This window comes from Acanthaster planci, linkage group LG06 (assembly GCF_054643075.1).
Source record: "Acanthaster planci isolate LZ-2023a linkage group LG06, COTS_SCS, whole genome shotgun sequence".
Taxonomy (NCBI): Eukaryota; Metazoa; Echinodermata; class Asteroidea; order Valvatida; family Acanthasteridae; genus Acanthaster; species Acanthaster planci.
In genome coordinates this window covers 21,719,964-21,732,883 of record NC_141782.1, presented here as the reverse complement: position 1 = coordinate 21,732,883, position 12,920 = coordinate 21,719,964, and the positions used below count along the sequence as shown (strand labels likewise).

Genomic DNA, 12,920 nt, shown 5'->3' with positions numbered 1-12,920 from the left:
CTGTCTCAACAAATCCAATGCATACTGTTAATGTGCATGAACATGCAATGAACTTATGTACATTACTGAACAATGAATCCATAACTGCAATGCCATAACACTAAGGCATAACCATAAGAAAACAGAAAAGAAAAAACAAACACACTAACACAAAAAACACAAGTAAGAGAACAAGAAATTTAAAAACTGTAAAACAAACACATAAAATACACAAAGAAAACCAACACCCACAAATGGAAAAATCATTGACGTGCATAAGCAGTAGGTACAGTGCTGAATTTCACCACATCTAGGAAGGGTCCTAGTCCCTCCCTCCCCCATTGGCAAAGGATCCTTAGGTTTTCACTTTGATCCTTCTATTAACTCTGCTGCTTATGCAAACTACATTTCCTGTAAATGAAATGAACTACATGTAATTTCCGTGTGCCAGGATGTTTTCAATTCAATAAAATCATAGCCTGACTGCTGAAAATATCCCTACCCCCCACAAATTCTGTATCTTGATAAATATTGCAACACATTTTCTAGTTTGAATAGTTAATCTGATAGTTGCATACAAGTGTAGGCCTACATGTACATGCACCGTACCGGTAAATGTACACTGCAAAATTTGTTAAAACTGTTGATGACACATGTGCTGTATGTCGTTCATGGTACATGTATTTTAAACACTTCAGGGGACAAATGGCACAAAAAGCAGTGGGCCAAATCACTGGAAATGGAAATAGGAAATTCATCCCTGCTTCTTACTTTTTCATGACGCAAGTGTAGTCCGGACAGTGAGTAGTCAGAAAAACAAATATTGTTCTGATTTTTCCAGGAATTACTGGTACACTGTACTACTGGTACTTTCAAAAATTTCTCAAGGGGGGGGTTGACCATCAGGAGGACTTATCATTCCTGAAACATGAGATCAAGGCAGTTATTTACCAATTAAATTTCACACTTAATTAGGTACATGTACCTCTGCATAAGGCATTGTTTGTCCACCTGTTGTTAACACATCCCACCTCTGTACAGTGTACATGTTCATGTACCTGGGGACCTTATCAGCACACATGATGTACATGTACATGATAAATACAGTGACAACAGCTGGCATGCATGGCAAGCAGAGATCACTGCATGGAACAGGTGGATGGCTGGGTTTGCATGGATCATCACCTCCCTGAATGTGAGTCACCTCAGCCCAAGGTGTTGTTTTGGTTCACAATTTAGGAAAGTTTTAATAAATTCTTGCACGCCTTGAGTACAGGTCATTTATGGATGACCTGCAAAAGATCCCCCAGTCATTAATGCATATATCATCCTTCCCACACAATGTACATATGCATGTTGGTCTAGGGTCATGTAATTCTTGGTGTGTTATGAATCTCAGAAAAACATATCCCAATTTCTACTTTCTCTTCTTAAATTTCAAAACATGACATACAGAGAGTGAACAGTGTCAATATTAAAGTTAAAAAAATTCTTCACCACCGTCAGCTTTCAATCTGGCATTTATGATAGACGAATGTTGCATCATTTAGAGTCAAGTTCAGTTTCTACACGCTGAGTGAACTGGTATAAATAAAGGAGCGTGCAACGATGATATCACGTAAGATTTGTGTCATAGAATTTGTGAAGTAATCTGCCCATGACATCGGCAGGACCGATTTACATGTACATTGAATAATGATATCATTACTCTGTCTGCTGCACTTGGCTATGAGCTAGTCTAGAGTCATAGTGACAGTACAATGACGCTGTGGGAATCACATCAAATAAGGCGCACCTGTAGGTTACATTTATGTTCAGAATTATAACTGCTGTCCTTATATCTTGCATTTCGTAGGTACATGTAACATGACCCATGCTGGGAAAATTGGACGTGCGTGCACTCTATGCTGGATGTAAACGGCATCCAAAATGGAGCCTTGGCCAGTTGAAATTCAGTATTAGGTTATCATCATTCTGATTAGAATCAAGGGTGGTGAGGGTAACTTACATCTGCGTGGGTTTTTCCACTTCTTTATATATCAAACATGAATTCAGGAACTAAATTATTTAGAACATGTTACTAGACTGAGAAGAGGGGGGCACAACAAACATGAAATCCATTAAAATATTAAATATCAATCAGCTACTTTACAGCATATCATTTTTCTTGTCAGCTTAACGAGCTGCACTGATTTATTATGCTAATACGTGTATGTGAGACATCATCATTTGTCGGGAGCCATGTCAGATTGAGGTGAAATTGACTCTACAAGCGCCACGTGTACATTAGCAAACTGTGTATTTGTACACATTCAAGAAGTCTGTGCACAGCATCAAAATTGTTTTACTATTTGCTTAGAAGTCAGTAGAACTATGCCAATGGATATGGTGACACATTTTGCCCAGAAAAATGTACTTATAAGAGAGAATAAAAAAGTACTCTCAGCACAAAATTTTCAACATGAAAAATCTGACCAGACCTGAATACCGGCATCTGGGAGGGTGAAAGTGAAACCTGAAAAATAATTTGACTTGACCTTAGCAGCTGTCCCCAGACATCCAAAGATTAGTGAGACATTCACGGTGGCTCAAATATTTTTGATTGCAAAAAGACTGTAATGCTAAACCTACCACACAGGACACACTGTACCTACCAGTGCTTGTCCATACAAAAGGCTCTTGGGAACCTTGAATTCTGGAAGAAGTTCGCAAGAATTCCCTTAAATGCTTTTAAAAGTACATGTATTAGAGTCCAGTTGTCCAAAGACAACAAATACCTGTATAGGACATTTTGGGGGGATGCCTGAACATTTTGCCTAGCGGTTTTGGCTAGCCTAAAATGCACGCCTGTATAATATATTCAATTTGATTGTCCACAAAACTTAGGCAGTTCAGTTGAGTGAAATCTGCTGAGTGGGTAACTAATGCGGATGAGACAGCATCATGTCACAGTAGAATTATCTAAAAATTGTAAAGGTGAAATGAATAGAGTAAACATTTTTCTGTGAAGCTGAGATTACAGAAAGTGTCTCAGGGAGTAGGCCAAGACCATACAATTCAAGCTAACGGTACGTAAATTTCCCATTTTCTAGTGGCTGAGCATAGAGGCTCTAATCCTTGCAATGCATCCCTCTGTGACTTTGTTGAAAATAATTTTATATACAGATGGTGGGATGCCACTTATCTTTCTGTTCAGTTACCTATTAGCCGTTTAAAATCAATAACATTATCTAAAATGTCAAATTTAGCAGGGAAAATATTGAGGTATTCACATAGAAACCACTGAATTTTTCAGACCAATCTCATAGGATTTGTGCACAAGGAGTTAAGTTGCATCTGTACCTGTACATGTATGTATGAGGAACCCTTTCCCATTTTCTTCAACAAAAATGCAGTATTAACCTTTATTTTAAGAAGTTAAATCTGACATTTAGTGACTTATCAATATGGCTCTGAAGGGAAGTAAAGTCCAAAACTGCACAAGGTCTCAATCTTTGGGAGTCAGGTTGGTGTAGTGGTTCTTTCCTCACCTTCCAACTCTGCGGTCTGGGTTTAATTCCAGGCTCAGTCCACACGTGGATTGGGTTTTCAGTCCCTACCTGACTCTGTGGGTTTTACCCAGAATATTCCTCTGCGCTTTTCCTCCCACCTCTAAAACTGTTACTTATTCTCATTTCAACATGCCTGATTCTTCAAGTATATGACATTGGCATCCGATGCCTAAATGAAAATAAAATTTACTTGTCATCATCTCTGGCATACTACAGTGACCCCCCCCCCAAAAAAAAACATTGGGGAGAGTTTATACACAGACACCACTTGAGTGATTTGCCATCCTGTGCACAAACCCTATGAGACTGGTCTGAAAAATTCTGTTTAAGTAAATGCTTTAATATTTTCCCTGCTACACTTGACTTTTTAGGACATGCTACCACAACACAAAATTCATGACGTCTGTCATACAAAATTAGTGTCTGACACTGATGAATAATTGTCCTGAACTTTTGCCATAAATTTTTTTTTTAATCCAACAAAAGTGTGAAGTATTTCTGAGTGAAGGTCTGGCTGAAATAATGTCAAACCTAAAAAGAGGTAACAAAAAATCATCTTTCTGCCTTCTTCCGACCTATCGCACCACCAACTAGTCTCCTAGCAAACTGGGTGAATGAACAGTGTTCTAATACGTTAGAATAGAACTTACAACGAGTCTCAGTCTCACCAAGCTTGCTAAGAGAGGCGCTAACTCCACGCTCTCAATCTCACGCAAAATGGACTCGGAGCCTATGCACTGAGTGAGTCTGACACTAAACGTCGTAACGAACGAGAACGTCTCCCGATATTAATACATGAAAATGACTAAAATGTAACAAATCACAACAAAGGGTATTTATTTACAGTGAGTTCATTTCCTAGAATTTTAACATGTTTAAGGACCCGAAAATGTTCATTAGCTTATGTTTTTACTTACCGTTTTCGTCCTCCCCACACACGGAACTGGAACGCAGCTGGAACTTCTACTAAGTCTGGTGCATCACAGTTGTCCGACTTTTTCTACTTTTTTGCCGATGAGGTCAAGGAGCCAGACACGACAAAACCGCCCTCGGCAGGACCATTCTTGTAAGGGGAGGTCAATTTATAGATAGCGAGGGGACACAAACATTTAAATATTCAAAGTGTAATTGTTTTCATGTATTGACACAAAATATATTTTATCTTACAATAACGAAGCATGATCAACGAGTTACTGATACTCCATGATGTCTACCCAGTGGCGGATAAAAAGAGTTACGTGCGTGTAATTTAAGCAAACACCTATTAATTAGTTTATTGAACACTCCAAAAAGTTTAGATCGAGAGAGGGCGATATTACCTATTCCCCGGTTGCCTCAAGTTTTAGGATTTGCAAATAGAAAGGGGTTCAAACATGTAAGCCATCCTAAAACAAACAAGAACAAAAGGAACATTTTATAGATACAAAGGAGCCAGACATTATTATAAAAAGCTATTGCTTTATTTGCATAGGCCTCTGTATAGCAGACTGGTGCTCGGGAAAGCACTGACTTAAGACTGATGTTTAGAGCTACTTTTTCATTGCACTATGTGTTATTAGTTTAGCTAACACGGACAACTAAAACTTTTTTAAACAATGTGATACTTTGAAAAATCCCAAACTGCCAGTTAGAAACAAACATAATGTTTGTATGTTTAATTTACTGTTGCTGAATTTCAATAAAAAATATTCATTTTAACAATTAAATAATGGTAAACTAAATGATAAAATACAAACACTTACTAAATATACAAAAAGGAAAAATCACTTGGCATAAATTCACATCCAGTCCTAATTCAAGCCATTATAACACTGAACAAGCAACACCTTTATGAGTTATCGTTGACAGATGGGTTCAGTTCTCAAATGCTACCATGACAACAAAAAAGACAGGTCTAGTTCTGGCACCTTTGTCTACTTAAAAATTGCAATAATGAACTTCAAGAAATTATATACGTAACAACAGAAAAGTATTGAATTTCAGAAAAGAAACGATAACAATTTCGAAAAAAGAAATTCCTTTGAACATGAACACCAATTGCACACATGCAATGAACAAAGCAGAACACACACAACATGTGTGTGTTTGTTTGATACAATGCAAAAAAGGTCCTTAACTGATAACAGACACATTATTTTCCATGAATGTTTAATCCATGCCATGTTGGAGATGGGATTTGTTGCCAATGGAAACAGAAGCCATAGCTCAACAAAGCAGATTTTTGACATGACCTGATATCACAGATGGCGGCTTTTATAACATATTGAGAGAGATCACCAACTGAGTGACCGTCACTGGTTATGACACTGAACTGTGACCAGAGTTATGCAATAAATGTTCCTGGTTTACAATATACATGTAAGAAGAGGTTAATGATCAGCTTTGAAATGGATTGCAAGGGGAAAGTTGTTTGGGAGGGTGGAAATGTATTTTAAACCTTGCTCTTCCAACCGGTAACATGCATTACAATGATGTTGGCGAACTCATTTGTCAACCATTAGCCTTTGTGAAGTATGGTGGAGACACTACGAGCAGGAGGGCGCTATTTGAAGTGGGAAACCAAACAGCGCCCTCTACAGTGTCTGCCACACCTCAATTAGACTTAAAGTAAGAGCATGAACCACCAATCATCGGTGGGCAAATGATAGCACAGCACTTTTGCTTTGACTTGATAGTGAAGGGCAGATTTTGAGAGGTCATCTTGTCAATAAATGAAATTCAAAGTGCACCACCAGACCAAAAGTTAACAGCGTTAAAAAAATCATTCATGAAGATAATGGAAGACAATTAGAACTGAGAAACATGCAGCAGCAAATTAAAGCCACAGGTACCAATGAAAATATTTGGAAGTCAAGGTTGGAAGACATAAGTGTTAGCAACCAGCACCTAAGTATGCCAAGGCTGGGAAGGTAGGAATTAAGAGCCGCTTTCATTCAATGCACCAGAAATAGTTTCAAACACTTTAATGAAATGTACCTGTACCACCTGGTCTTATACAACTTAAATTCATTTGGAGTTTGACTGATTTCTATTGATTCTTGAATCTATTAGTTAAAATCACTGACACAATTGCAGGTCCTGTAGGCCTTACTGTTAAGTTCATTCAAATTGTCAGATTATCGGTCTTTGTGCTTTTATAACATTTCTATCTGCATATGTATTTGGTTAATGCCCACTGGTTAAATAAATTGAAAAGCTACATGTAAGATTGCCTGGCAGGCAGGATTCAAACTCTCTATTCACATCAGTGGAGTTTAAATGCTAGTCATACATTTGACCATGCACATGTGCATGGACTGTACATGTAGATACATATATCTGTTAATCCTTAGCCTATGATACATGTACATGTACATTTATTTTCCTCACATCAGGACTTTGACAAAACAGTTATTCTTTGATCTGTTTGAGCCAAATGCAGGTCTGAATTATTCCCATGCTTAAATTCCACATTCTGAAGGAACTGGCATGGTACCACTACTAGTTATACAATTTTCCATTTTGGTAGGGTAATCTGGCTCAAAATGTTTAAATGAAATTATTTTTCCTATCATTTTCACATTAATCGATCCAATGACACTTGCTGTCCTTGTAGAGAAATACACGGTATTCAAATATTTCAACTGTTTTAAACAACATTGTTTGGCTAAAATTCTGTTTCTTGCAATTTAATTCTGTAATATTACTAAGAATAATTTATAAAAAGGTTTTATAAAAAACATCATTAATATGCCTCTTATAAATAGGTTCGACATTATCACCCATCCATGCAACTTACCAAGAAAATGATTGACAAGCAAGAGATTTATTTGGGGCAAATTTTTTGCTCGACAATATTTTTGCTTAAAATATATTGAATGAGAAATTAGAAAGGGACCTCTTTAAATAAAAGCCAAAACAAAACAAAAACCTGTGTGGTTTGTCAAATCATTTGTTAGTATCTACATCAACAGTATTCAGAATTCCTTCTACTGGGCTGTGTACAAATAGGTATCATTTAGTCTCGCACAAATCTTCATTTTTTGCCCTTGAAGTACAGGTGACTTCCATGAACTTTTTGCATTCCACTGGGAGTAACCAGACAGTCTGTTTTCAGATTTCTGGACATGTCTTTTGTCCCTTTGCTCATTATGCTCGAAAAAAGTTTACCCCTACAAGTTTCGCATTTTGGGGTTCCTTCTTCTGCATAAACTGAAACAAAGTTTCTTGAAAAGTGCAGGGTTGCAAAGGCTGGTTGCCACAGTTTGTAAAGGGTAAATATCAACAAACTCAGGCTATCACTCGTAGCAAAGAATTAGCTGGGAACTAGTCAAAAGAAATGCATGTTGAATGGCATTCTGGCTGGTAACTTGCTTTGCAAAGCAGCAAATATTTGTTCTTAGCAGGGGGTCAATTTCATCTAAAGAAGTTGCTAAGATATCAGTGAAGTTAATATGCCATGCACTCTTGTGACCGGTCTCTGACTGTGCTTTGCTTAGTACTACATTCTGCTGAGCTAGTTGGATGAAATTGGGTCCAGTTCTGTTCAATTGGCCTCTGGTATTAACATACATGTAGGTTAATTGTGTGCATGGTACACATATATGCGAGTTGTTAACACCGTGCCGGATGACGCTGGGTTGTTAACACCATGCCGGATGGTGCAGGGTTGTTAATACCATGCCGGATGGTGCAGGGCTGCTAACACCATGCCGGATGGTGCAGGGTTGCTAACACCATGCCGGATGGTGCAGGGTTGTTAACACCATGCCAGATGGTGCAGGGTTGTTAACACCATGCCGGATGGTGCAGGCGGCGTGGGATCAGTTGCATTAATGAGCAGCATATGAAATCCAGTAAATCTACTGTATGTACATGTATACATACAGTACAGTGAAAACTGCCATGTCATGCAGCACGATGTGTTTGACGGGCAAGCTTTGGATTTGGATTCAGAAGGCCGGCTAGTGCTGGCTGGCAAAGCTACAATCCTGCATGTACATGCACATGTATCTTTGTTGGATTGGTTTCCGCATGTACACACGCTACAGTGGTGGTTCCGGATACCTTGCTCGTCCTGAAGCCATCCACTTGCTTGATAAACTTTCCAAGCATTCCTTCAAATCTGTCTGAAGAATGAAGACCACAACGCTACACATAAATGGTAGTTTCTCTATCAACAGCAGCGAAGTGATTTTCAAAGGGGGGGGACGGATGAGGGAGGGCAGGGAGACAGTTGTGAGACCATCAGGCATTAATAAGCCAATCCATTAAGCCCCATCCCAGTATAGGAACTGTTGGGAAGGCATGCTCCCCAGTTCAAAAATAGTTGGAAGGGGGGAGCCACTGGCTCCCACTTCTGCCACCAGTGTTCTCTATTAAAAATTATGTCTGATCTTACACCAACGGACATTTCCCAACTGTAACAGAACACATGACACACTATCAAAATCACAAATATTTTTTGGTTAACAGATAGAATGTGATTCTGCTGAGGGCCAATTTGGAAGAGGTAAGATAGGCAACACAACTTGTTTTTTTTTGGTCAAAAAATAATTATTTGGGAAACACAATTTAAACAAGTTTACGAGATCAGTTGAAAATAATTAAAATCTTTTAGAATTTGGTACATGCCCCTATAAATTTGTAGATTCCTGTCACTTACACGTACCGGTATCACTTAACAAATACTCCACACATCATTAAAACTTAAAGTTCAAAACAAGTCACTTCTCTCCAGAATACTTTGATCTGATTGCAAATGTTGCTTTGAAAACTAATGTATTGTAGCAGTTTTAAACAAGTATATGGTTGTGATATTTGACCTAACCATACCGAAACGCCGACAGATACTGTGGTACACAGCTTTTTCTTAGGTACAGAAAAGTGAACCTACGTGTATAAACTATGATCACATGACTGCACTGCGGGCAGAGTGGCCTACCAGGGTCGGGACAAGAGAGTTGAACTCCTCAGCCGTCTTGAGAGTGTACTTCTTCAGCTGGGGTCGCAGTGTGTGAATCTTGTCGATGGTCTCTTCATCCAAGGCACAGTAGCAGTGGAGAGTATGAAGCCTTTGGGAGTGCTTGACGACGTCCAGTAACGCACGCTTGAGTTCCTCGGTACCCTTGGTGACGATTGCCAAGTACTCCAAGGTGCTGTGATAATACCGCGCCACCGTGGAGACCTCATCTTGCAATTCTGTCATGGTCCTCATGTGGAGCTCAACCAGCGGGATCTGAGGGTCCAAGATGGTGAGAATGCGGTGTCGCTCGATGGTGTGGTCAAACTTCAAGCAGACCCGTAAACGCTTATGCCTACTGACCAGACTTGTCCAGGATTCAGCCGGAATCACCTTGTGGTACTTCTCCTCCCTGTTGCAAGCCAAGGAGAGGTAATAAAGAGGAAGTCGCATGGAACTACTGAACTCAGTAAAGAGTTCCTCTGATGCCGACCGATAGTGGATGCTGAGCGAGTTGATCTTGGGACACTTCTTAACAACTGTGTGCATGCACTCAGGACTGATGAAGCACATGAGGGAGGTGTTTTGAAGGTTTAGCTCCTGAAGGGTAGGGTGGTTGTCGGCTAGTAGATACAGCAAGACATCTCGGTACGTGACAGACAGACCACTTAGGTCCACCTTGGTCAGAGTCGCAACCATCTTTGCGCGAGGATCTGGTGGACCAAAGAGCTCTGCTAGGCTGCTTAGGAACTCTAAACCCTGGAAGAACAGGGGATTTTCCATTGTGAAGGTGACACTGATCTCCTCAAGACGACGTTCATCACAGCGGGCAAGTCCCGTAAGCACTTCACAGGCATTCTGCCGGTTCACCAGCTCCTGCTGGTTCAGGTAGATCGTCACCATTCGTAGCTGTCGGCCATGCTTGGCCAGGCACTGGAGTTGGTTGGAGTCCTCTTCAGTCTTGAAGTGGAAGGTGAACCTACGCCACAGAGTTTGGTCATCAAAGCACTCAGACCAGCTCTTGCATGTGAGGGCAGCTGAACAGCGATCTGCCAAGGACAAGTAACTCAGGATGTTGATAATAATGTGATCGGGCAGATCGCTCCATTGTCCCTCCAAATCCATTACACCCAGAAACCCAAGTTTGTCATTTGTCCTTCAAATCTGTTAAAGAAAGGAAGAAAAAACAAAATACAGAAGTGGATATAACAAGGCGTTACCTCATCAATCTAGTAACCGTAATCAATGTAATGGCTTTCCATGATGACATCTGCTATATTACAGGTCAATGATCACCATTCAACGACAAATGGGAGAGCACAGGGATAAACACACTAATACAGGCTTTAATAATTAGCACACTGTCCACAAAACATGTTTGGTAAGGTAGGCAGCCGATGTGTTTGTATAGTGTTTGTACTGTATTTGTGTACACATACATGACATTTCCAGTGATCAAACAAAGGAGCTTAGCACTTGATAAAGGGAGTTCACATTAGTTCACCTAATCTTCCAAGATCCTTAAAATTCAGGAACTTGGAGAATACTATAACAGGATCATTTGATTTGGAATATGATCAAGCAAGTGGACTTTATGAAAATGTCCCCTGGATCGGACATGCTGGACGCTGAAATGTTTTAAATAATTTGTCTATCTGATTCAGTGATTAGCCTAATCATGTGCTACATTGGGTCATGTAGGCCTAAATTATGAAAATTAAGTGGAGTCTGCCTTTATGATGACAAATACAATGTAGGTCCTATTATGATTCTGCAAATTGGCTAAAAGTTTGATCGGTTTGACCTCCCTAAGATTCCTCCATCATGTCCACAGTTTGACAGACATGACAGAGCATGCAAGTGTGTTCTTATTCCTCCATGGGGTACAGTGTACACAGTGTACCAATTCAATTCAATTCGAGAAAACGTTTATTGCATACTCTTTCAAAAACATTACATTAATCCGTTAATTAAGACTAGAGAAGTTGGTACATAGAAATTGACAAAATAAATAAGCTTAAGAAAATAGATCAGAAATTGAAGAAACTTAGTACAATGTGACCATTGGTAAAAAAACCTCTCACTTCATTCTTTTATAACCTTATTCTATCAATGAAATTAATGACAACGACAAACATGACAAAGTGAAGTACACCGAATGCGCAAATAATACTAGAACGTGCACTCACACTGCAGATTACCTTATTTGGTGCGCTATGCGACATTCAAGTGCGCTAAAAACTTACTTCATCTATGAAGCGAGATTCCATCGCCGAAGTGACCATGTCGTCTCAGAAAATGTGACCACACTTTTTGCATTAGGCTGGTTTATACAATCACAAAGTAATTCCTACCAAAGTGATGCAAACACACATGTGCAAATCCACGAATAATCAGCCTCTACCTGACGTAATTTCGTACCAGTTGGGCCCATCATTAGCCGGCCGCTCACTAGTCTTGGCCCAAGACGTCAGTGATCAATGGTTGTGTGATTTCTGTTGAAGAGCGCCCTCGCACAGCTAGTTTTTACTGCCTCTCACTAATATTTGGGCTGAAAAACCCTGGGGCACTACTCATACGCCACCAACTCCTGTGTGTTTCGCGGGCCATTTTGGGCCACTTTCAGGGGCTGAAAAATTACTTTCGGTAGTATTTCGAAGATCAATGAGGAAAGTTATTCCTGTAAAATCGGCAAGGCATCATTTTCACCTTACGAGAAATGTATACTTCTGAAAATCTTCAATTTGTTTAAACTTCTAAAAATTCATCCTAATTATTATTTTCAGGCCCTGCTATATGACAGAATGATAACGAATTTCCCGAGGGAATTTTCTTTCCAGTTTCAGGTGAACCAACCGTCAGTAATAATGACGAGCTGATGGACAAATGTGATCACCATGGGATGAGGAGCAACTTAATTCGCGGTCCTTCGCTGTTGCCCGACGGTCCAAGCGATTCAAGTGTTGAAAGATTACTCGAGGGTCAGTGTTGGTGATTAGTTGTCGTCTTTGTCCTTTTTCAAAGAAATCGATGTGTTTCTTTTCCTTCAAGTTCGTCCATGGGTCTCAGGCTCGACAACATTGCACAATGAGAAATAACCGTGTCCGGCCGATATCCAACTTTTTAGTGACGGACTCAATGGACCCTTCAATGCTTTTGGATACTGACCCTTTGCGATTTCATTTTTGATCGTGTTCTTCCGGACTGGATTGAAAGCAAAAGTGCTTGGACTCATAACACTGGAACAATGAAGGGTGCGGGGATCTTATCAAGACTGTCAAGATATAAATAACTTGAACTTCGAGACAACTTTGGAGACACGCGATACCAACTCAGGGGTCCAACATTGCTCCAACTTTGAACCGATTATCCAACGACGCGAGTCAGTTGCGAGTTTCCCGCCAACTTTGGACCATGGAGGAAGGAAAACAGCCCTCCATGGTTGGATC

The 12,920-nt window shown here is 39.9% G+C and overlaps 2 protein-coding genes across 4 annotated transcripts in view; both read right to left on the bottom strand.

Annotated features, from left to right (window-relative positions):
• The window catches only part of LOC110980059 (protein phosphatase 1 regulatory subunit 16A-like), a 67,477-nt gene extending 62,948 nt beyond the window's left edge, over positions 1–4,529 (bottom strand). Inside the window, exon 1 of one of the 2 annotated variants that reach the window (XM_022236358.2) lies at positions 4,448–4,529. The gene's annotated coding sequence lies outside the window, so the exon portion shown is untranslated. Of the gene's footprint in view, positions 1–4,180; positions 4,332–4,447 lie in introns of those variants that run through there. The other variant, XM_022236359.2, reaches the window with a different exon arrangement.
• Positions 4,530–4,968: 439 nt separating this feature from the next.
• LOC110980127 (F-box/LRR-repeat protein 8-like) lies at positions 4,969–11,942 on the bottom strand. Of its 2 annotated transcripts, none has more exons than XM_022236487.2 (3): positions 11,718–11,942; positions 9,406–10,635; positions 4,969–8,638 (listed from the first exon to the last, which is right to left on the bottom strand). In XM_022236487.2, exon 2 carries the CDS (start codon positions 10,594–10,596, stop codon positions 9,421–9,423), a length of 1,176 nt encoding a protein of 391 aa, XP_022092179.1. In that variant the 5' UTR covers positions 10,597–10,635; positions 11,718–11,942; the 3' UTR covers positions 4,969–8,638; positions 9,406–9,420. The 2 variants fall into 2 exon arrangements, with proteins under 2 accessions (XP_022092179.1, XP_022092175.1); XM_022236483.2 differs by having other exon boundaries at positions 9,454–10,635.
• Positions 11,943–12,920: the final 978 nt, after the last annotated feature.

Coding starts and splice junctions, on each gene's coding strand:
- LOC110980127 (XM_022236483.2), bottom strand. CDS start 10,596: ATGGATTTGGAGGGACAATGGAGCGATCTGCCCGATCACATTATTATC. Junction 8,639..9,453: donor ACTCTCTTGTCCCGACCCTG/GTAGGCCACTCT, acceptor TTCATTCTTCAG/ACAGATTTGAAGGAATGCTT.